At 37.6% G+C, this 23,923-nt stretch overlaps 1 protein-coding gene across 1 annotated transcript in view; it reads left to right on the forward strand.

The window, feature by feature from the left end:
• ADCYAP1R1 (ADCYAP receptor type I) overlaps positions 1 to 23,923 on the forward strand; it is a 136,476-nt gene that overhangs the window by 89,403 nt on the left and 23,150 nt on the right. Inside the window, exons 5-13 of the mRNA XM_065666907.1 lie at positions 6,448 to 6,483; positions 7,133 to 7,174; positions 8,954 to 9,057; positions 9,604 to 9,701; positions 10,139 to 10,271; positions 12,416 to 12,569; positions 15,175 to 15,235; positions 19,519 to 19,588; positions 21,497 to 21,588. Coding sequence (XP_065522979.1) covers positions 6,448 to 6,483; positions 7,133 to 7,174; positions 8,954 to 9,057; positions 9,604 to 9,701; positions 10,139 to 10,271; positions 12,416 to 12,569; positions 15,175 to 15,235; positions 19,519 to 19,588; positions 21,497 to 21,588 — 790 coding nt within the window. The remainder of the gene's footprint in view (positions 1 to 6,447; positions 6,484 to 7,132; positions 7,175 to 8,953; positions 9,058 to 9,603; positions 9,702 to 10,138; positions 10,272 to 12,415; positions 12,570 to 15,174; positions 15,236 to 19,518; positions 19,589 to 21,496; positions 21,589 to 23,923) is intronic.

The following is a 23,923-nucleotide window of genomic DNA, read 5'->3' on the forward strand; positions in this document are numbered from 1 at the left end:
AATCATCAAGACATAAGACTCCATGTCTCTGATACACAAACATACAACATGACCAACAACATTTCAGAACATCAGGTCATTGTTTCTTTGCAAGGTGACATTGTGCAGTGGACAGGGGAAAGCTATAATGCAGCTCAGGAGCCTTGTCAGTATGTTCTGAAATCTAATTTGGCCTTGGAAAATAAAAAAAAAAAATCATGCTCCTCTGGGAAGCATGCGAGTGTGGGACATGCTGAGAGCTGCTCAGTAGTTTGAAGAGCACTTGGACAGCCAAAGGTAATACATTAAAGTATCAGTGTAGGTGCAGCATGGGCAGATGCTTAACCTTTACTCCATTCTTTTTTATTCTCTTGACTCAAATAGCAGAGAAAGGAGTTTCAGTTGCAAGGTTTTAGGTGTGCTGGGCACACATTCATTCTTGCCTCTAAGCAAGCAATCTAATATGCTTTCTTCTCTAGGGCTTATTTCATAACTGATAATCTCATCGGACGTTTCTTATTTTCTGTGTTTCTTGTTTGAAAAACATTCGCTTTTCTCTGATGTCTCCTACCCTCTTACAAGCTCGAAGAACCTTTGATAGTATTTGTGTTGTTCTTGCACTCTGATGGATGCTCCTGTGACAGCCAGCCTCATAGGATAAGAATACACATAATGCTTAGGTGCTGCTTAGCAGTTGCTATGGTGACCTCAGTCCACTGCTAGTTTCCTTTGATAGGAAAGAGAAAGAAAAGAAGAAAGTAAAATTTTCGCTTACATGTTATTGATCATATCTGTACCTCAGTCCTGTTTCAGCCAGACCTATGTGTTATGGCCTTTATGGCTTCATATGTGACTGATTTAGAATTTAGAACCTCACTGGTATTCTCCTATAATCTCTACTCGTGATTCACTGTGTCTTCCTGTATCTGTCATGAAACCATGTGCCCTGAGATTAGTATGGGATATAGGAAGAAAGGGCTTTTTCCATCTCTGCCTTTACTGCAATGTTTTCCCCAAACCACTGGGAAACAGAAGTTGCAGAAGCTAGTTTATTGCATCCTGGGGTAGATGTCTAAAACAGTTAACTCTCTGGAATTGCCAGTCTCTTTGCCCTTCATGGGAGGAGACAGAAAAAATTGTCTTCATGTGAGTAAATTGAATGGGATTAATTTTCCCCATGGGATCAGTTCCTCAGATGTCCTTAGGCACCAGTTCTAACATATGAGTCAGGCTTCCTAATCTTACCCTTAATTTTCCTCTGCCTCAGTTTCCTTGTTTTCTAAATACAATGAACAATACCTTTTAATTTCATACTGTCTCTGTGTGAGCATTGTGTTCACAAGTCCCTTTGACCAGTCAAACAGCAATATACAGCAAATGCCAAGTAACTAACAACTTGCAATTTGTAGTTTAATGTATTCTCTATGGAGCATGAGGCTGGAGAGACCAAAATACCTGGAAATAGTAAAGGGAAGAACTTACCATAGGAAAAGATGGGGTAACCTGTAAGGCTGTGTGCTCTATAACCTTGCCTGGCTGCCACTTTCTGCAGATCCTGTCTAATGAGATTATAAAGACCTAGCAGCTGATTCTCGATCACTTTCCCCTCCCAAAAAAAGAGCTGCAATGAAGGAACTAGGGTGGGTGGATAGTGTGCGTGTGGGATCCTGCATGCCCAGGTACAGGACTGGGCAGAGGGCATCAAAAGCAGCAGGCAGAGTATACAAACAGTATCTGTGTTGGGAGCTCAGAAAGCCCCAGAAAAGCTGCTAAGTATGCTGCTGTTCCTGACTGGGGCTTTGCCAGCAGGCTGAACAGATTGCTGGTACAGAAGAGCAGCATGCAGCAATAGGGAAGGGAGGGAAGAGGCACAGTGTGGTGGATGCTGTGGAGTCAGGCGTGAGAGCTCACTGATTTATTTCATACTTACAAATTTAATGTTTAGCTTCTAATCAGTGAGTATAAAACAGGAAAAAAAAAATCAAATTCCTGCTTAACCAGCTCATTATCCACATAGCTGGACAGCGTGATAACAAGTGATTGTAGGAAATGTTTTCCATAACCTCTCCCTGCCCCAGTCTCTGCCCTTTCAAAAGGGACAGAATTAACATACAGCAATAACAGTGCAGGCTTTGCACATTGATTTCAATGTTAAAATAAAATCATTTGGAGGATTACCTGCTCCAGTCCTACAACCCGTAATACTGAGATGGGAACAACAGGAATAAGAGAAAAGGGTGGGCAAGTCATTTCAGGATAGGATAGTTTTGGAAGCCTTTCATTTCCCCCCCTGATACTAATAGGGGACAAATGCTGGAACAAAAGGGTTAAATGCAAGTAGTGTTCAGATAAACAAACCTATGGGAGATAAAGCAGTTGCCATGCCAGCTGACACTTCAAGCAGCCAGCACGGATTTGGCATGAACGAGAAGAGCTAAAAGGCTGCACTGAGCTCTGAAGCCCATCATACACAGGCTGTTTCTTGGCTTTAGTTTTCCGAGACCTGTTCACTTTAAATCAGAAGCAACAATTGCTTGCATCAAATTTCTCATCAGTTGGAGGGCAGTGAGGAGACAGTTATGTTTTCTGGGACTCAGCAAATGAAACCAATCTAAAAAGTCTGATAAATGTGGAAGAAAAGGGGATGGAAGGTCTGGGTCTCTGCCAATAACTGTGGGAAGCCATTGGCAAGTCCTTTGACTTTTCACTCCAAAACCCTTTCACCTGTTTCTGTAGAAAATAGAAGCAAGAAATATTTTCTGTGTTTGATTTCTCTGTTTTGTCTTTGGAATTGACAGTTCAACATTCTGATGGATCTTCTCTAAGGTCTCTAAGTAGTACTGCAAATAACATCTAATTAATTATGCCAGTTAAAGCACTAATGGAAGATATGCTTTACTTCCCAAAGCATGACACTTGCCTATTCAGTCTGGTCAAATAGTGAATAACACTCCTGATGTAGTGAAGCCATCCTTTGTCAAGGATAACATTAGCTTCCACAGAAGTTTATTGACTAATGAGAGCAATTATTAATTTAATAAATGGTGTTCTAAGTCACAGTTTAATAACTGCGGTTGGGTCCATCTTTCTGTTATATTTAACAGCTGTGCTGTTATTTTAACTGCATGTGAGGAGCACAGGTGTCATTCATGTATGTCACGAATGTAACCCTATAATTAAACCCCCCAAAACTGGGTTTCCAGTCAAAATGCAGATGAAAAGTGTATTTTATTTATTTTCATTTCTGTGAGAATAATGTATTTCATGTAGCCTGTTGTGTAATTGTCTTGATGGGCGTTCTTTACATTGTTAGTCAAGTCTAACGCATGAATTTGTTGTTGTTTATGTCCTAAAGGTAAGGCAATGAGAGGACTCGTGAAAGCCAGGTGCCATACAATTTGGCCCATTATATCGTTGACCCCAGAGTAGATTTGCTGAGGTCTCTCTAGAGTGAGAGGGGCACTCAGGTGAAAACAAACAAACAAACCCACAGAAATGCAGTTGTAGGGTATATGTTTGAAAAATAAAAGGAAGTGCCCCATATCTGGACTTCTGACAGCTCATATGCAAGCTCAGGCCTTCTCCCTATATATTTAGAAATCTGTAGTAGAGTGCAAACTCCATCGCACTCTCATACGTGTGAGCAAACATAGCCATTGGCACAGTTATCTGTCATGTAAACATCCATATTCTGGTGCAGGATATATTAACATATGGTGTCAGAGAGAAGGGCAGCAGCAGTGTGTGAGAATTTAAAAACAGATGGTGGCTGTATGTTCCCTCATTGTGTGCATACATACATAAATATATATATATGCATACCCACAGAAATATAATTGTGTATGTGTGTATGTCATCCCAACACTCATTAGACAAACTCTGACTTTTAGCTGTACTTCAGGGCACAATGTTCTATGTAAATCTAATTGACTTTCCAGTAGCTTAACTTATTAGTGAAAATTAGGTTGATGGATCAAGCCTGAAAGCTTGTATAGCAAAAGGTTGTACTGGAACTTTCTTCAGCAAATTAGCAAGGACTCAGATGTAGACAAACATGTTAATAAAAGTCAAGTTTCCTCCTACAGCAATCAGAAAATTAACATTGTCAAAAACATGAATCTCTTCCTAATGGCCACAGTTAAAATGCAGTAATAATTTGGGTATTAAAAAAAAAAAAAAAAAAAAGAAAATGCCTCTTCACAAAACTACATTAATATGATGTTTTAACCTTTAATACAGATATCATAAAATTCAAAATTAACTACAGTCAATATTTTAACATCAGTATGACTAACTGCCACTCATATATAAAGTGAAATAATGGTAATTTATATTTCTTCCTTTTTAGATTATAGGAAAAAAAATAGTTAAATTTAAAACATTTAGATATAAAGAAAGATATTTTTTCTGAGCCACCAGTGTCATATGCCATGGTGCCAGGAACATCGGGCTTCAGTCTGCGTAATATTAGCCTGGTCTTTCTCCAGCAGGAATTCTGGAAAGTTTGCAATATTTAAAATTTAAATAATTAAAAAAAATTTAAATTTAAAATTTAAGCCACGCTGTACAAGTGATAAACTAAAACTGGATTTTTATGATTCAGAGAAGGGGTTTTTTTTGAGTTTTTCTCACAGCTTCTTCTTATCCTTCTTCTGTGGGTCATTGCAAGATACAGGCTACTGAGTGAGGTGACCTCACGTAAGGAAGCAGTTCAGTTATGACCTACTGATTTGACTGCCAGCAGGTTATGAAAGACAGTAATAAAAGACTAGTGGGTTGCTCTCTGATCTTCTAATTGCCTAATATAACCACAGCTAAAAGTTCTCACAGTATATCCTAAAGTTGGTATTCTGAATTCAGATTTTAGCAACATAGTCGTCTGTATCTGAGCTGCACCACTGTTGATAAACCTGGGTTTTAGTAGACTCAGAAGGGAAACAGGTTTGTCCAAAATAGTCTGCAGAGGCATCCCTGTCATTCTGCCAAGAATCTGGAGCACAGTAATAGCGCTTCTAAAGCATCTGGTAATTTAGTTTGATGCATCAGGTTGAACAATCTTTGCTGGAAAACATTTGCTCCGAACACTGATGACTTCTGTTTAGAATAAGTAGAGTTACCCAATATTTGTAAACGTCCAAGAATTCTCACATGTAAAACCCTGAAAAGAGCTGCAGTTGGGCAGAGAAGCCAGGATACCAAGGATGATCTTGTCATGGCTTCCAGTATTAACCTTCAAAAGTAACTGGTGGGTTGAATGTGTGGGTTTGATGTTGAATATATCAATTCAAAGACAGTACAGCCTGCCTGAGGCTTCAGCTTAGTTTTCTAGACTCACACCATCATCTTCACGTTAAATTCTCTGTTTTCTATCTTAGAAGATCAAAAAGCTGATTTATTTAGAGGAGAGAAATCAATGAATTTAAATTTATTATGTAACAAGGAATTTGAGTAAGTATAAAATATAAAATGCATATTATGCAGTAATGTACTCAAAAGTCCCCCTTTGCTATTTTGTTTCCTTAGATGCTCTCTTTTTCCTTTCCCATAGAATCAAAAATCAATCTTTGATTGGATTTTACTTTTAATAAAAACCATCTTGTACAAATTGGCAAATTGTTTTTCCAGTCCCTAGTTAAGATTTGACCAGGTGTTCAGGGTTAAAGAAGAAGAACCTGAAGCCCTGTGGTTACTCCAGAGGATACAGAGCTAAGCTAATGTAAACATTTAACCTGATGTAGAGCTCGAGTCGGAAGCATTTTTTTCCCTGGTCGTGGGCCCCTAGCAAGGGTTTTTCAGACAGCTTTGTCAGGCTCGTCTCCATGCACGATGCAACAGCACCACCCGGTGGCTTTAGGCTCTCTTTATGCGTGCCCAACGCCGAGTTTGAGCCAGTGCTGCACTGAGGATGCGGGAAAGTCTGACTGGAGTGCATTTCAGGTTAATTATTTAGTAGGGTGTGTGGGAGTTTGGTTTGAGATAATCCCAAGAATTTATTTTGGAAGGACAAAAGAAAGAAAAAGGATTTTTTTTTTTTTTTTATACAAACCCAAAGTTTATTCGTTTCCCATTGTAACATTTGTATTTGTGGCATACAAATCACCGTGGATTTCAGCACAATATTCTGGAAATGTGTGGGTCTTTCTTATTTCAACCCTTCCATCTTCTCTAAAAACCAACCGACAAAAAAGCTGCTTCATCTGTTTTCATATCCTTCCTAGAGTTTAATGAAAATCCATGATAACCAGAAATCTAACAGTACAGTGCAATCAACCATCTTCTGAAAAACACTTCCCAACCATAAATTTACTGTACTGATTTTGAAAAAGAATTTAAATAATTTTTTTTTTTTTTTTTTGCAGTTCTTCTCTAGGCTGTGCTACATCCATTCATCTAATAGGAAGCAAATTATTATCAAAATCAAATTGCAAACTGTTATCAAAATAAAAGTAATTCTTCCTTTCATTTCAGGTTGGGAAGTAGACAATCTGGGTCAAACCCATGCAGGTAAGAACCAATTGTGCTGATTACCTCCTATCTACCTTTATTCTCAAAGATAGCATGTACAGGACATGATAGTATCAAATTATTGAAAAGTTAGGTATAAGCCATTATGATGATGAATACCTGTAGGTCTTTGCAACACTCTGATAAAAAGTGAAAGTAAAAATCTGATAAATTCCTAGAAAGAAATGTGATTTAACCGAAAATAGAAAAATTAAACTATTTTGCTTAAAAACAATTAATTACTGCTTTTTGTAATTAATAGATGAAAAAGATTTTTCATTAATTGTGTGAAAACCAACCATACTTAAATATCTATGGATTAAAAATGTAAATTTCTAAAGATACAATATTTGACTTTAGTAGTTTTACAATAAAATTTGTCCTAGTTTGATTGTATGTCTTTTTAGCTATGTGCTTGCAGTTTGCAATAGAAATTTTCTAATTTTAAAGGTTCAGTTTTGATTTAAACTCACAAGTAAAAGTGTGTTTACTTTCTGAAAATACAGAATCAAGTATATACTGCCTTTGGGCCTGACGCAAACAAATTAAAATCAATTGTATTCTATTCACTGATTTCTGCGGAGACCAGCTTGAGTCCTAATAGAAAACACAATCAAAACAATTTCATACCAAATTTCCACTTTTATAGGTGATTATGATCTGCTGGAAAGCACAGCCCAGTCTCCCCTAGGTAAGAAACAGAGCCATGGAATGTTTCTTTTTTTATTTCAACTCTGTTAAGATGGAAGCTCCAAGCTTTTATCCGTCCATTGAGGTATTATTTTATAAATCAGTTCTAATTGTGGTGACACATTTTCTGGTACATTACTTTTAGCAGTATTATGAAAATTTATTCATCCATTATTGAGCCTTGCAAACTAGCAAGTGCGTTGTTATAAATTATATTTACCCATTTAACAATAATTACTGAATAATGTTAAAGAGTCAACACCGTGATTCAGTGGTTATTTTCCATAAAAAAACTAGTGATGAATGTGCAAGAGTAATTTACTAGAATTTTTGAAGTAATGCACTGTTGTTAAATGAACGCTGTGATTAAATAGATATATTCTGCTGCATGGATGGCAAGCAGATTCTCTGAAAATAAGGTCATTGCTAGTGTTATAAGCTATTTGACTAAGCTGCTCTAAGAATGTGAAGCTGCACAACTTTAAAAGAAACCCAAAACCAAGCAACAGAACACTTTGGAAATTTCCATCAATTTTGGTCATGGTACAGTTCAAGCTCCAAGAAGTGGAATAATTCAATAAATGGAAAGTGTTCTATTGTGCTGGAGAGTAGCAAGTGCAGCCAGCATCCCATTTTTAATTTTTCGACCAGGTCACTGAGCTCTGGAAAGAATAATGGTGCTTAAAAAGAGCACCATGGAGGCCATCCCACCTGAGGCAGCCTCAGTAACAAAGTGAGTGTCAAGAGACACTTTCCTCGTCTACCCCCAGCTCTTGCTTCCTGATACAGTTTTAAATCTTTTAACTGTGTCAGTGAAAGCCATTTAGGAGCTAGTCCTTAAATGAGATTAGCCAAGCAATTAGGGTAAAAAGATAGAAAAAGAGAACAAGGTTTTCTTTGAGCCAGCATTGAGTGTCTTTGCAATCACTTGTTTCAGAGTAAGTTTATAAACTGGGCTTGGAACAGGGAAATGTGAGAAGCTCTAAAGCAGGTTTGAAATTGTGAACTGAAGCCACACTGGACATCTGGAGATGTAAATTAACATATTGCTATTTAGACAGAGACAGGGAAGAAATTCCCACTACGTCTTTCCTTTGTTTCCCTAGAAACACTTTGCACAAAGTCACTTAGATCAGAGCCTAGTCTTGAAAATAAATGGGTGGGATACACGTTATCTGAGTGTAGGAGAAAATTCAGCTGCCTCACCATAGACATATAATGGCTATTTTAGCTATCCCATAGTTTCCTGCCTGGCTTTCAGCAGCCGCTCCAAAAAATCATGTTAGCCTTGTGTTTTTTTGCCAGTTCATTGCATGTGCCTTATATGTAGATCATCTTTAATAGCACAAAGTGTTTATATTAAGTACTGGACTTAACCTCTGGCCATCTGAACTGTAGATGTTTACATTAAATCTGTATTCTCTGGATGCTTTTCAGAGTCAATGGAGAGAAATGCACATTTAGCTGACCCCTGTTTTAAGTACCCACTTGAGAATGAGGTCTTTGATGGCTTGGAGGCACCGACTATACTGGTTGCATCTTTTTTGCTCTCTTGTGACCAGTTGTAGTAGTAAACATCTGTAGGTACCTATTGTAGAACTGGGTCATTAAAAATGTCATTGAACTTTCAAGATGCCATTAAAGTCTTCTATGGATGGACAGATAAATAGTACCCTCAGTAGTACTGTGGGTTTTGCTTTGGTCATGTACCAAATGGGAGGGAGGATGTGTCCTGCAGTTTGCTTCAGCAATGTCACATTCCCAAATGTACTTGGCGTAGGGGACATCAGCAGAAATTGCACTGAAGATGGCTGGTCTGAACCTTTTCCTCATTATTATGACGCCTGCGGGTTTGATGAAAATGAAACAGAGTCCGATAACCAGGTGAGAATTAATCTTATAATAAAAAACAAATGAAGGGGAGGGGGGAAGCAACAGGCTACTTTTTGCCCAGCCTATGGTCATGTTCTGATTTGATGGTGATTAGAATGAAATAGTCAGGTATTCATAAGCATAAAAATGTGAGAAGTGAGATTCTTCCTATTCCTGTATTGAATATTTTCAGAACATGAGTGTTTACTCTTGATACAGCTTTAACTTCTAGAAGCATGGGTTAGCCTCCAGCTCCTCCCCTATTGACTAAAGAATCCCTTAGCCAACTACTTTTTTTTCTGAAGGCGCATGCAGAGTGGTCAAAGAAATGTAGACATCCTTTGCTGACAAATAAGCTTCATGGTATGCAGACCCAAGGGCATGCCAGACATAGAGTAAGACTCTAATATGAAGTGAGATCTCAGGGGAACCAAGAGGAGAAAACAGCCAGGCTGTTCAAGAAACAAGTCATGCCTATGGTTCCTGCTGCACATTGACAGGCTAAAGAAGATGTGACCATAGATGAACTGTTTAATCATGTGTTGTTTGCCTCCCAAGGATTACTACTATCTATCTGTGAAGGCTCTGTATACGGTGGGATACAGCACATCTCTTGTTTCCCTCACCACTGCCATGGTTATCCTGTGTCGTTTCAGGTGAGTCAGGACATAAGCCATGAGTCATTCAGTCGCTGGAGGAAAGAAACAGGAGATCATCTGCCCAAAACAGTGTTTAAGCTTTATGTCAGCAGATGCAGAATAAAAGGGAGACAACTTAATAGAGTTGCTACCCCAGCTTGGACACACTCTAGTAGTCACATTTTAGTAGACTAAATGCAACTGCAGAAGCTGCATTGGACTGGCTATATTTTATTCTAACCTGCATGCTTTTACAGGAAAATCTCCAAATACTCCTCTTGGTCAGGTTTAGTATCAGTACTGTCCAGACTCCTGCTTCTCAGATATTGCTATTCTTAGTGCCAAGATGTTCTGGCCATGTGTGCAGAGTGGCCTAGTGTGCTATTTCCATGAAGGAAAATTTATTTTTTTCCCCTCACTCTTCTTTTCCTCTCCCTTTGTTCTTTCTTCACTAGGAAGCTTCACTGCACTCGAAATTTTATCCACATGAACCTCTTTGTTTCATTCATCCTTCGAGCAATATCTGTATTCATTAAAGATGGTGTTCTTTATGCTGAACAGGATGGCAACCATTGTTTCATCTCAACAGTAAGTAAAACCAAAGCCAAAGCCTTTTTCCTTTATGCTTTTCAGCATGAAGTAACAAAAAAATAGAGAGGCAGGCAGCAGTCTGTTGGGTATCATAAACTGAGAAGCTATTGGGAGAAAAGGTAATTAGTGATAAATTTCCCTCCTGGTTTACAGCAAAACTGTGGATTTTGTTGTCTTATGATGTCATTATCCAGCATTCCATCCTTCAGAACAAATCTACAGGTTTTGATTTCTGATTATACTCAGGTTGCTTCTCCCTTTCACAGATCTACATAGTAATAGGTGGGATGAGAGCAGACACAAGCAATTTCCTTCATCTGAAGGTCTAGTTTTTCTCTAGAGCCTTATTTGTTCTGGATATCAGCCAGAGCTATATGTCAATAGGCTGACCATTCAGTCATAGAAAATACACCTTCGGGTCACACTCTCAAAAAATCATTAGTATTATCTACGTGTTTGAAGTGTATGGTTTCATGGAAAGCAGTCTCTTTCACAGATGCACTTAGCTATATATTACATGTAAATTCCAATTCCTTTCACATTTAAGGCTAGTATTTGATTTGATAAGTCAGCTCATTTGGGTGTAATTGTGGTAAAATTGCAGTGAATTCCCAAGCTGAGATCTCCTTTATCCATCCAGTTATGAGCTAAATTCCCTATGAGTCATTTCCACAAGGAAAGTGCAGCTGTGTAGTTTCTTAGTCAGCCTTTTCTTTGTCACTGAAACTAGATTTTGCTTTCAATTCTTCTCCATGATAAAGCTAAAGCCTTGTTAGATGTGTAGTTTGTTCATACTGCTTCTCTAATAGTGGCATCTGCTTTTTTTGTTTTGAACATGTTAAAATAAGCCATCTAATGATCAGATCTTCAGCCCTGGTACAGCTTCCATGAAGAAACTCAGTATCTGATGGTTTAAACATGTTGGTTGTAGCTTTGACCCAGAGGACAAAGTGCAAGTGGGAACCAGTCAAAATTGTCAGCCACCCACGGCCCCAGGCAGGAGTTTCAGTTTATACACTGATTCTGCTATGATGTATTGAAAAGTCCTACTTTTGTAGGACTAATGGTGTCTCACTGGGATGTGACATTGGAAAGGCAAGTGTGTCCTACTCTCACAGAGTCAGGGTAGAGCTCAGTTTTCATCTAAGGCTTTTATCACTGAAACACAGAATCATAGAATCATTTAGATTGGAAAAGACCTTTAAGATCATCAAGTCCAACCATTAACCTAGTACTGCCAAGTCCACCACTAAACCATTCCCGAAGCATCACATATACAAGTGTATATGTATTAGCTGCAGGGATGGTGACTCAACCACTTCACAGGGCAGCCTGTTCCAAAGCTTGACAACCCTTTCAGTGAAGATTTGTTTCCTAATATCCAATCTAAACCTTCCCTGGCACAAACTGAGGCCATTTCCTCTTGTCCTATCGCTTGTTACTTGGAAAAGAAACCAACCCCCACCTCGCTACAACCTCCTTTCAGGTAATTGTGGAGAGAAGTAACATTGTCTCCCCTGGCCCTCCTTTTCTCCAGGCCAAACAACACCAGTTCCTTTTCCTCCCACAGTAAATGAATGAAAGCTTCTCTCATTTTTTACAGTAAATCACTCTGCTTTCTTTACATTTATGCTTACTTTCATTTTCTGTCCCTGAGTGAGAACACCCTCAAATGGCAAGGAAGTTCAATTCTCAGCTGCACACAGGAGGGTGCATCCTTTCCGATCCCACTCTCAGGGCTTTCCACAATCATCCTGCCATTTCACATCCTTCATTAGGTTTCTCAATACACAACTAGATTCTTTTCTTCTCTGCACTTACTCCTTGGAAAGGGGCTTAAATCTAACAATTAGTGTTCACTGACAATGTGAACTCCCACCAACGCAAGACATTCTCAAGCTGTCTGCAAACACTCGTCGACCATCTCCCGCTGCTAAAATTGGCTACCTGCCCTTTCAAGCTTTGCTAAGTGGCACCTCACATTCTTCTCATGCTTTTAAAACTTTACTATTAGAAGTATATAATATTAGTCCCAGCTGTGTTCCTTTCACCTAAGAGATTTGGAGAGGTTGAAAGCATTTTTTCTGTCTGTTAGGTGGAAACAATATGGAAATAACTTTGTTTTTCTTGATTCTCTGCAGGTGGAATGCAAAGCAGTGATGGTGTTTTTTCACTACTGTGTCATGTCCAACTACTTCTGGCTTTTCATTGAGGGATTGTACCTTTTTACTTTATTGGTAGAGACCTTTTTTCCAGAGAGGAGATATTTCTACTGGTACACTATTATTGGCTGGGGTACGTGACATTTCTTGTCTAAAATGCATCTCAGTGTGCAAGAAAACTCCATGAGGCATCTAATATTTCCACATGTAGTTTCAAAATATACTTTTAGTCTTTGTATAGAAGGACCACTGCAGACCAAACCATCTTGTGCTTTTTTTTGTCTGAATAGAATTGAATTGAAATCTGGAGGACATTACATCTCTGGAGAGATGTAGTCCACAACTGATAATTTCCTTCTACAAGATATGATCTTGATGCCAAGTTCTTCATCTTAATCAAATCTGCAATGCTAAATCTAGTCCATTTTCTAAAACTTAATCTGTGCCTTTTTTCCAGTAATAGCTAAATAGAAAATTTATCCAAAGGGTATCCACATATGCTTATCCTACCTGAATGGGAAATTGAAGCTTGCAGTGTGAAGAAATGAGATTTGTTTCAGAAAGGCCAGCTGCACGATGGTAACCAGTGTAGATATTTTTCATTCTGGCCTTCTGAAGATAAATTGAATCCTGTAACATGTTAAATTGAACAGTTCTGTGCAGAAGTCAGATAATGAATGTAGAATGCATTCATTTTTAATGTAATCTAAGAAGTTTATACTCATTTTTTATACTTAAACATGCTTCTGAAATAATCTGAAAATAATCCTGTATGCTTATGAGTAAAGTCTGCATACAAACCACATACCTTAAACTTCCAGACTCTGGATGCAAGTTTGTAAGGCAAAAGCAGCCCCTCATCTGAGAGCTGATGGGGAAGGATTTGTATGGGAGCAACAATAAGCAAGAGCTCAGAATTTTGCAGCATCTGTTTCTTTATCTGTTTCTTAAAATGTGCTGAGCACGTCAGTGTCCTCGTTTGATTAGTGAGAACTCCATATGGCTGTGTTGATCCAGACAATTTTTTCCTCTTAAATATGCAATATGCTTGTAAATTCTTTGCATAGACTGCTGTCTTCCTGAGATCTCTCATAATGCCTGCTCCTTACTCAGAGCAGAAGCAAAGTCAGCAAGAATAGCTGTCTACTCAGCTTTGAGGCTTCCTGTTTTCTAATGATACTTAGAAGCAGAAAAGAAGGTGCTGAAGATACATATATACATTTTGATGTAAAGAAAATGAATGTGAGTATATGTATATTTATATAGCAAATGGTTTAAAACTCCAAACTGGTCTAGAATGTGCTGTTTAAACTATATTTTTATAACACACTTAGTCTAGCTCTGCCTCCTTCCCATCTTTCAGACTTGCAACACTATTCTATATAGTGCAAATCAGTGCAAACTAGCTAGCACAAGACCCATGTTTGATATTTAAACACTATTTTTATTGTTGTGCAACTGGTAAGTGCACAAAGATCTCAATGTTTTCTAGGTAGTCTCGTATGAGAAAAGTGGACTTCAATTTAAATTGAATATGCATGATTTCGTTTTCCCAAAGCCTGTTGTCTTATTTCTTTCTATCATTTTCCTTTCAAATATTCCTCTGGGTGCTTTTATAAAGGAGGAGGGCTCTATCAGTCACCTAGGTCTAACAGGGATATTTTTATTTCTGATAGTGGGAATATGAGATTTGACAGAGACTCACTTAAGTGGATCAGTTGAATGACTAATTAATGTGACATCAACGCAGCCTTGCAAAATGTATGAAACATAATTGTTCCTGTCAACTCATGACGCTTGCTCACCGCTGCAAGCTGGGGTTTTCAAGGTCTTTGTTTTGTTTGTGTTTTAGCACTTCATCTTTACAGTGATGCCTGAATAGATGTAGGCAGTTTCCTAGCCATAGATTTTATTTTCCATAAAATGTAGATCCAACTTACCCAGAGCTGTCTTTCAAAGTTGCATTATTTTATAAAAATTTCCACTGAAAACCCACTTTCAGTGTTTTAGAAAGGAAAATAAGTCCAGGTTTCTCAGTGGATTCTTACTGTTTTGAGTTAATTTGTATTTTATATGCATCCTTTAAAGAGTAAAGAAATGTCCGAAGTAGAAATTAAATTCTTGCTCCCTGTATTCTCTTTTTTGTGTTTGTTTTGCCCTTTTGTTTTCCTGAAAAAGAGAAATAAATATTCCTGTGAGGAAAGAAAAACTATCCTCTATCCTCTACTGATTTGCTTTGATTGAATAAGCAAGCAAAATAATTTATTTACACAATACCAGAGAAAATGCAATATATGCAAAGCATTTACAACAAAAACACTTAAGAATACAAAGAATACAATAATGCCATTACAGCTTAACATCTGCCACTCTGCAATTATTCCATAATTACAGTAACTCTTGACACGGAAGCTGATGTCACTGCTTTTATTTTGTACAGACTATGATTTACTATTCATGCAACAAGATGCAATGCAACAACTTTGAACAATAATAACTTGAAACAACATAATTATTTCCTGTTATCAGTTTTGCTTCTGCAATCCCACCAAGACCAACCCATCTTCTGACTGAAACAGATGTTTCTAGAGCTCTAAATTAATGTTATGAATTGCATTTTTTTCATGCAGTAGTGCTATTAGAAATAAAACATCAGTGGAGAGGTTGCAAAAAATGCTGTTTGCTGAATACTAAATGTGTCTAGACTGCTAATGATATCACCATCATGTCTTCTGCAGGTACCCCAACAATTTGTGTCACTGTCTGGGCAGTGCTGAGACTTCACTTTGATGATACTGGGTAGGTATTGCTGAGTGGAAAATCATTTCACATGCATTCAGCACGACAGCAAGGATGAGATAGAAATCAGTCATTTAGTGATCAGAGGACATAGCTGATTTCTTCTTCCACTTCTGACACTGGTTTGTGTATGCAAATAGTTTAGGTCCAGTGATCAACCAAGAGTACTTACTTTCCTGTTCGTCTGCATAAATAGCCATGGTTTGTTATTCATACTCCGACTGCACTGAGGAATTCATAGGCATCTACCCTGTAGACATGCAGCTGACCCAGTAGTCCTCCATTCCCTGCTCAATTAGATTAGTGGAGTCCAGGATATGGTTCATCTCAAGAGACCTGTCAGGTGAATCAGACTTCTGATTGTCTGCTCCTTTCCAACTTATTATGTAGGAAGATGAAGGGATGAACTCAGCTATAGAAATCATTGCAGATATCTCTGGTGAGATGAGTGAAATCTGCACAAGACATTGCTGAGCTTTGGTTTACAAAGGCAATTAGGAGTTTAGCTTTCCCTTAAAGAGTTTTTTCAACAAACCTGGTGGGTGAAATTAATAACGATGAGACAGAAATCTGTATCCTGTCTTCTGTGTGGAAAGAAAGAAATTAAAACAAAGAGGAAACAGAACAATTTCAGAAAGAATTCAAGGGATGGATTCCACCCAATCAGTCTGTTCTGGTAAGGAAAATCCTGCCAATATCCTGTATTTTTTTAAAAAGCTTAAGAAGGAAAACCTGGTGCCAGAGATGGTCCTGCACATCTCAGTAGTCCATAGATTGGTCTGATAGAGCAGCACATGTAGCTGGTAGGAATGGACATGTATGTATCACCCTGAAAACACAAGCTTAGCAATGTTTTTTTCATGACAGCTATGTTTAAACTTGGTCAAATGTTAGAAAAATGCTGGGAATGAGGGAGATGATTGAATAAAATTTTTAAAATCCAGCAGTGGTTCTTTAAAAGCCTTGATCTGAATGCAAGGCATCTTTATCTTCCAAATCACATTTCTGAGAGACTTAGGCTTATGTTTGAATTTCACCTTATGATAGAGATACCTGGATTCAGAATTTGCAAAAACTCACTGTTTCGTCAGATTTTCTTCCTCCTTGTCTGTATTTTTTGGAAAGCACATAAAGCCCTTCCTCCACTGGGGTTGCCAGTGCTTTGACCCAATGTTCTATTTTTACATTAATACAAATTAAATTATTTATTTCCATGAAGAACAAGCCAGAACACCCTGCTGTGTCATTATTATGATTACAGCACTGGTCTTAAGTGTATTAATTTATCTTAGTAGTCCAAATGGTCTTTGGATTTGAGGGTAGGGAGAATGTCTTGCAGAAGGAAGAACAAGAAAAAAAAAAACCAACACCACCCCCCCCCCAAAAAAAAAAAATCCTTTCTAAAAAATCTAACTAAAAGTTAGAGAAGCTATTTAGCATGCAACAGGTTTAGACAGACTCTAGCTGAGAGTCTCAGTGGTTACTTTTTAAAAATCAGCAATCATTGTTCTGGGGGATGGGGGAAAGCCAACATGAGCCTAAAAACATTGCAAAAATTACTGAACTGGGAAACCACAGTCGCAAAGGCATGGACTAAAATACAGACTCTGCATCTGAGTCTCCTCCTGCTTGCTCCTTATAAATCTGGCAGAGCTTCCTTGACTTCAGCTCCTTATTCATATCAGTGACGGAATAGGTTTGTGCAGAGAAATGCAACTGTCAGTTTATTCAAAGCTGTGCTACTGAATTAGATGGAGTTACTCCAGATGTACACCAGAGATGTACCAGAGATCAGACCCTGGCCTTTTCAAATGGAAATCACATCCCTACCCATGCCCACTGGCTCTCTTCCCTTCATCCATCATGAAAAAGAGTCCTGTGTGTCTGATTTCCACTGTAGCAATGCATGTGAAAGAAATCAGGGAGCCCCTTTGCATAGTACAGCTTGCTAGCTGATACTACAAACTGTTCTGTTGTGCAGTGATGTTTTTTTTCCTTCTGCTCATGTTCATCTGAGGAGAAGATGGTGTTTCTTCCACCACATCCATCCTATAGATGTCACAGGGGCTGGACCAAAGAAGTCCTTGAAAAAACCTTTGTGTGGGCTTGTTCTGATTCATTGTTGACATCTACAAAGTAGGCATTGGAAATTAAGCATGCTGGGGACACATCCTGTAAAAGGAGAGGAATAAGTCTAAGAAAAATAAGGATTTACAGGGGATGATGTATCACCCCAGAGTGCAAATTTAATATACATGAGTGTGGAAAAAAAACCTCCAAGTGTCTCTTTGTCTCAGCCAGAGCCTGGGATAATTGTCTGGGCTGTAGATGTCTTCAATACAAATGACTGGAAGTAGAGGAGGCAATTCTCATTTCTCATTTCTACATAGACAAATTGTCATACATCAGTGCCTATTTGTACAGCTAGATTAATGTTAGAATTTGCCCAGATTCTTCCAATATTGGTCAACACTCTAAAGGCTTTCAGTGTAGGTTTAATGTGCATCTTGAAGAGGTTGAACTCTGCAAATAGTGGATAATTTCCCAAGGAAGACACCTAATTTATAAATGCATGCAAATAATTTAAAATATAAGTGGTGAGTTTAGGTGCTTTTGTGGCATACAACTGTTGATAACTGAAAAGTTACCAATATATATACATACAACATACATACTGTATGTATGTAACGTTTGTCCCCTTTCAAATATTTTAAGTTGGGCATTTAAAGTGAGGTAGCTCAGAAATACTTTCATTTGAAAACCTCAGCCATTATCCCTATAGATTTTGGGGGATTTTAAGTTTCTAGGCTTTGTTGACTAAAGCAAATGTATGTAATTCTGTGCAAATTTGACACCCTGTCTCTAAATTTTCTCTCTTTTCACCAGCTGTACCACACGCACTCTTTTTGTTGGTTTTATGGGAATCCAGTAAAATACTGTTCAACTGAAATATAATAATCCATTGTTCAACTGAAAATATAAGTTCAACTGAAATTTCTGAACCAGACATCACTCACCTGTTTGGGATTTCTCTCACAATATACCTGGATGATGGAATTTTAGCTCTGCCTCCTCACATTTACACATGTATACAGTTTCGTTTAAAGATTTTCACTTTCCCCCCAGATGTTATCAGACTACTACTTAAACGACACAGAAGTTCTTTTAAGATCTCATAAGATCAAGAGTGTTTTATTCCTGTATGCTCTTTCGAATTGTTTCTTGGCATCTAAGAAATGTACCATGACAACCGCTACTGGGACTTTTGGCTGTTGTCCTAGTTGGAGGGAGACCCTCCTTCTTGGAAGTGCAGGTACAAAGCAGACATTTTTCTGTGATTTTATGCTTTTGAGAGGGAAGCATAGGGAGAAGAAAGCAGAGACAAATACAATTTTAACTGACAATCAAATTCTTAATGACTTAATGTAGCAGGAAGGTTATGGTGTGACAGGAGAGAGAAGATTTTTTCATCGTTATTGTTTTTCTAGCTTTAAAAATACATGTTAATGTTAAAATACATTATGTTTATAGATCCTGTAATTATCTTTCTCTACAAATGAATGTCCAAATGCACCTATATGGAATAAACTTCTGCAGAATACTTTGGTGGATCCAGAGAAAGATTTTAAATGCTGAGGTAGAAATGGCATTTTATTCACTATCACTCACCCCAACAGCTTAAAAAAGGGGGTGACCCCAGCTGTTGTCCAGGACTTGAACCTTCTCAGATGAATTCTCTCTCCTTGGTAGGACTTGCAGCCCTGTGACTGGAAATTCATTCTTACATGTGGATACAACCAGTCTCTAGTACATTCTGGTATACTAGATACATGTAAGAATGCTCATGCCAGGGTCAGGAATCAACATTTATATCTGTTAACTCTGGAAAAGTATCTGAGACACAAAACTTTGGAATAACCTTCTCTTAACCTTTGAGGTGTCCCTGTCTTTTTTTCCCTTCCTCAGAGATGTTAGCTTAAAGGGACAATTTCACAGATAAAGGCATTTTCCAAAATGTCTAAACTGTTTAGTAAGAGGTACCATTTAAATTGCCACAAAAATACTTATTTTGCTTTCAGGTAAGCTGGGTAAAGGTTGTGAAAGAAAGATACAGCAGGGACAGACTAAACTACTACCTTTGAACTCAAATAAAATTATTTAGCTACAAGGCTAATCTCCCACTCTTTGACCCCTTAAAATTTATTGTAAGTTTATTAACATCATTGTTATAACTTTCTCTTTCCTTCTCTTTTCCTACCCCATTCTTTCATTAACTGCGGCAGCTGCTGGGACATGAATGACAACACTGCCTTGTGGTGGGTGATCAAGGGTCCTGTGGTTGGATCAATTATGGTAAGTAACACACTTCATTAACACTTCTAAGGGCAAATAGCCAATGCAAATAGCTTCAAATGGCTTTAAAAACTATGCTGCATCAGCTGTGCTGGACTAAAGGACAGCTTGTCTGAATGTCCACCACTTGCCATCCACAATTCCATTGTTATAAAGAAGTTTTAGTACAACTTTAGCACTGCCTGCAAGCAAAGACCATGTAGAAAAGGAGTTTTTCTGTTGCTTAAAAATAGATACCAAATGCTGTAAGACCCTACAGCATATTGAAGCATTTGCCTGGGGCTGGTAAATATGATATAGGATGTAAGGGAATTCTGTCCCACTTGCGGTGGCAGCTGAAGGCTAAGTAGGACAATACAGGCCATCTAAAACAATACTAGACTAGGAAACTGGACTGTGTCTCTTGAATGGAATTCATTTCACAGCTACATTTATTTATCTGATATTAGCTTTATAATAGTATGGTGGACATAGTACAAGATTCTCAGTTGTCAATAAGATAGCTAAGAACTCTGTAGTTGATGGAGGTCTTGGATTTTACTCAAATGATGCTAAATACCTGTGTATGGGTCACTGAGAAGTTCTAAAGTGCCTGCTTGGGCTCCAGCTGCTTCCCCAAAAGAATATGGGAATTTTAAAATGGTGTTGGGCTCCTCCAGTAAGGAAAAGTAATTGAGCCACTAGACAATATGGTTAGTCACCTGAAAAGCAGTTTGGCTTACCACATATAGGTGTCTAAATCTGGGCATGCCAAGTTTCTCTCCATACTCCATTGACAGCACTGGACAGGTATTCATTGACTTTTGTTGGAATTTAGACATCCAGCTCACAGGCACATAGGTGCCATTCATTGGGTTTGGTTCTCCTTTCAAGTATTTGAACAGCTTTCTAAAGTACAGTAACCTTCAGACACATTAAAGATAATTCAGCTAATTATATTGAAGGGTACCAAAATGGCTGGGGTTTTTGTGATATTGATGTATGTGAATCGCCATGCTTTACAAACATATTCTGTGAAGGATCACATTCTGTCTTTGGGGTATCGGTTATACCTGGTTTCTATTGAAAGCATAAATGATTCAAGCAACAAGTAAGGGACGACTGGGCTTCTCCATTCTTTTGTAGTCCTCAGATCAGATAGAGAATTCTTCTGAAAGAGATGCACACAATATTTTACAGGAGTAAAATATTGAATAAGGGACCAACTTAAATTTCCCATTGTTTTCTTCTGGTGTTAAGAAGCTATGGAGTTGGTCACAGACAAATCTGTAGCCAAAGTATTGAAGTAAAACAATTTTATTAATCTCTAAATTTTTAAAACTATATCTGTAATTGCATGATTTGGTAAAAGAGAAGAAGCCCAGGATAAGATAAAAGACATGAACATTTACACCCATGTCTCCCAGCCCCTTGCTCCCCTCCTAGAATCGTTAGAGGTCATCTCATCTTGGCCCAGATTCAGTCAAGCAGAGAGGAAGTGACACAATTTGGGATTTTCAGGAAAGGGGAGACACTAAATTGTGACTAATGGATACTGCTAAACTGAGAAGTGCCTTAGTTCAGAGGATGAGAGTTAAAGATGATTTTACTGCTGAGAATTTTACTATATGGTTTTGATATGCAGGGATCTTTCCTTTTATTCTTTGCACTGGTTGATAATGACAAATGTTGAAACCTTTTTGCTTATGATTATCTAATCTGGTGCTTGGGACTGAAGAAATTCTGCAAGCTGCTGCAGGGGGCTAAAAGACCCTTGTAAATTTATCCCAGTACTCTTGACCCTACAGAACTTCTAGACTGCAGTTTGTATAAGGCAATGGAGCCAGCAAGTCACTAGGAGTGTCTCATTCTCATACTTAAAAAAAAAATATATAATTGTCACCATTTTTTTCCTTTCTTTTTCCCTAGATAAACTTTGTTCTTTTTATTGGCATAATTGTGATACTTGTGCAGAAACTCCAGTCACCTGATATTGGGGGCAATGAATCCAGCATTTACTTGTAAGTACAAATAAAGCAGTAATCAATTTAGTTTTCTAATATACACATAGGAAAAAAAAGAGAAAGTCAAAAAGACACCTTAGCTGAACTAATTTGATTTTCAAAAAGAGTTACAGAAAACCAGAATCAAATCACAAAATCAAAACTTTACAGGTCAGCTATCTGGAAGTTAGGATACTGATCAGATATAAATACGATCATACTCATGGGCAGTCTGCTGTGCTTCATACATTCCAGGGACATGGTCCAAAGTTCATTGAAAGCAATGAGATTTGGCAGAAAGATTTCATTAACTTAGTATTGAAGTCTGATTTAGGAAGATCTCCTAAAAATGCTTTTGCTCATATCCCTTGTAACCATGAGTGCATTCCACTTAAGCTAAACAATTCCCCTCCATACCTAGAATGGGTTAAAAATGCACAACAAATCCTAAAAATTTCCTTTAGAAGTTTTAAAACTTTGTGATTTATGTTTTTTTTAAAGCGTTTTTTTTTTTTTTTTTTCTAGTTTCCACCTCATTAGAAGACAGATGCTGGCCACTTGAAATGGTCAGCATCCCCAGTTTAAGTTCATGCAGTCATTCTCCATACAAAAGTTATATAATTGTTTTTAAGAACTAGGACATGTGGCAGCACATTTTTCTTGGCTTTTCAGCCTAAACACCATGAACATTTGCTTTTTTTTCTGTTTTTTTTTTTTTGTGAACTCTAGTGTTTTCTAGCACTTACAAATATAGGTAAGGATTTTTGATTTATCGCTGGATTCCCGGTGAAAAAAAAAAGCAAGTCATATAAACCTTAAATAAAAATAAAAGATGTCAGGGTAAAATGGGAGATGTGTATTTAATAGTACTTCCTTAGAACACTATTCAGTGATCATCTTTACCCTCAGTAACCACACTCATAGTATAATGACATCATCCACCTAAATGACAATTTTCAGGGGAAAATACATCCTCCAGCTGCCTATTTTTCTTCTCTTCTTTCCTTTTGCCTTGTTTACATTTCCACATTACAAAATAATAATATTTTATGCATCACTTTTTCATGTCTATAGTCAGACATTCACTTACTGAAAGTACTGCCGTTGAAGCTTGCTCCGCAGACAAAAATAGAGCTTTAAATTCATTCTGCAGGCACATATACCTCAGAATTAAATCTCAGGAGAAAGTGTACCGCATAGGTTAATTGTATGCATGGTTTGCCTAGGGCTTGCATGAAGATTTCCCATGTATGTGCTGCTGGGAAGATATCCACTGAATCTTAGATTGTAATTAATACCAAAGATGTGCAGAGCTAGTTCTGATTACAACCTGCTACGTGCATGTTTAGTATCTGCTGCACATCTTTCACATATGAAGCAAAGCATGCCATAGACTCCAGTGATCTAACTAGATTATGAAACATCCTTTTCATTTTTGATCAATATGGTGACTGGGTTTTACTGATATTTTTCCTATGTGTATAGTTAGCCACCAAAACCAAGAGAAAACATCATATTTTTTGTTTCATTTGCTGCCATTATTTTTCATATTTTTTTGCAACTTTATAAATGGGTGTGTATAAATTGATCTTGCATTTATGTATGTGTTATGGAGTGTTGTTTATCCAAACAGATTCAACAACAGGAAAGTCATGCTGACATGATAAAAAGAAATGAAATTAATAAATCTGCAGATAGACACCAGACATACTCAATATTTGTACACATGTATCCTGTAAAAGGACAGCTGTTGTAATGAAGGAAAAAGATAGATCATAGTATGGTTATGTCACCATATTGAAATCTCTGTGGCATTTAGATTGTGATCCATATTAAGCATTTTTCACTTCCTATTTTGCTATTTCAAAGTATGAAACATCATTCCATTAGACCAAATTCTCCATCCAGATTTTTATTCCACAACATACGTAAATACTTTGCCTTTAGTTCATGAGACAGAGTAGTTGTGGTTGAGGAAGATGTTCAGACTATTTCTGAAGCCAGCATCACATGGTATCTGCAGCAGCGATTGAGATTTATTCTAGTATCAGCCTTCCACTTTTTGGAATAATCCTTTAGCCAGGATCTTCATAATCAAAAAAGAAAGACCCCATAACTTGCTATTGACTTTGAGTAGGATTTATTTTCATATATGTATGGTATATGTTTTCGTTCAGGTCCTCTTAATGTGTTGGGGTTTTTTCGTTGTTGTTGTTAGGAAAATCTACCTCCAGTTTTATTTTGTAGATATTATTGTCATGGTTCTGCAAATCACTTAAACCAGTATTTGACTTTAAAAGCCTTTGGATGTGCTTAAATCCAAAGATTAATCATATATTGTTACTACTGCACA

This window comes from Lathamus discolor, chromosome 2 (assembly GCF_037157495.1).
Source record: "Lathamus discolor isolate bLatDis1 chromosome 2, bLatDis1.hap1, whole genome shotgun sequence".
Taxonomy (NCBI): domain Eukaryota; kingdom Metazoa; phylum Chordata; class Aves; order Psittaciformes; family Psittacidae; genus Lathamus; species Lathamus discolor.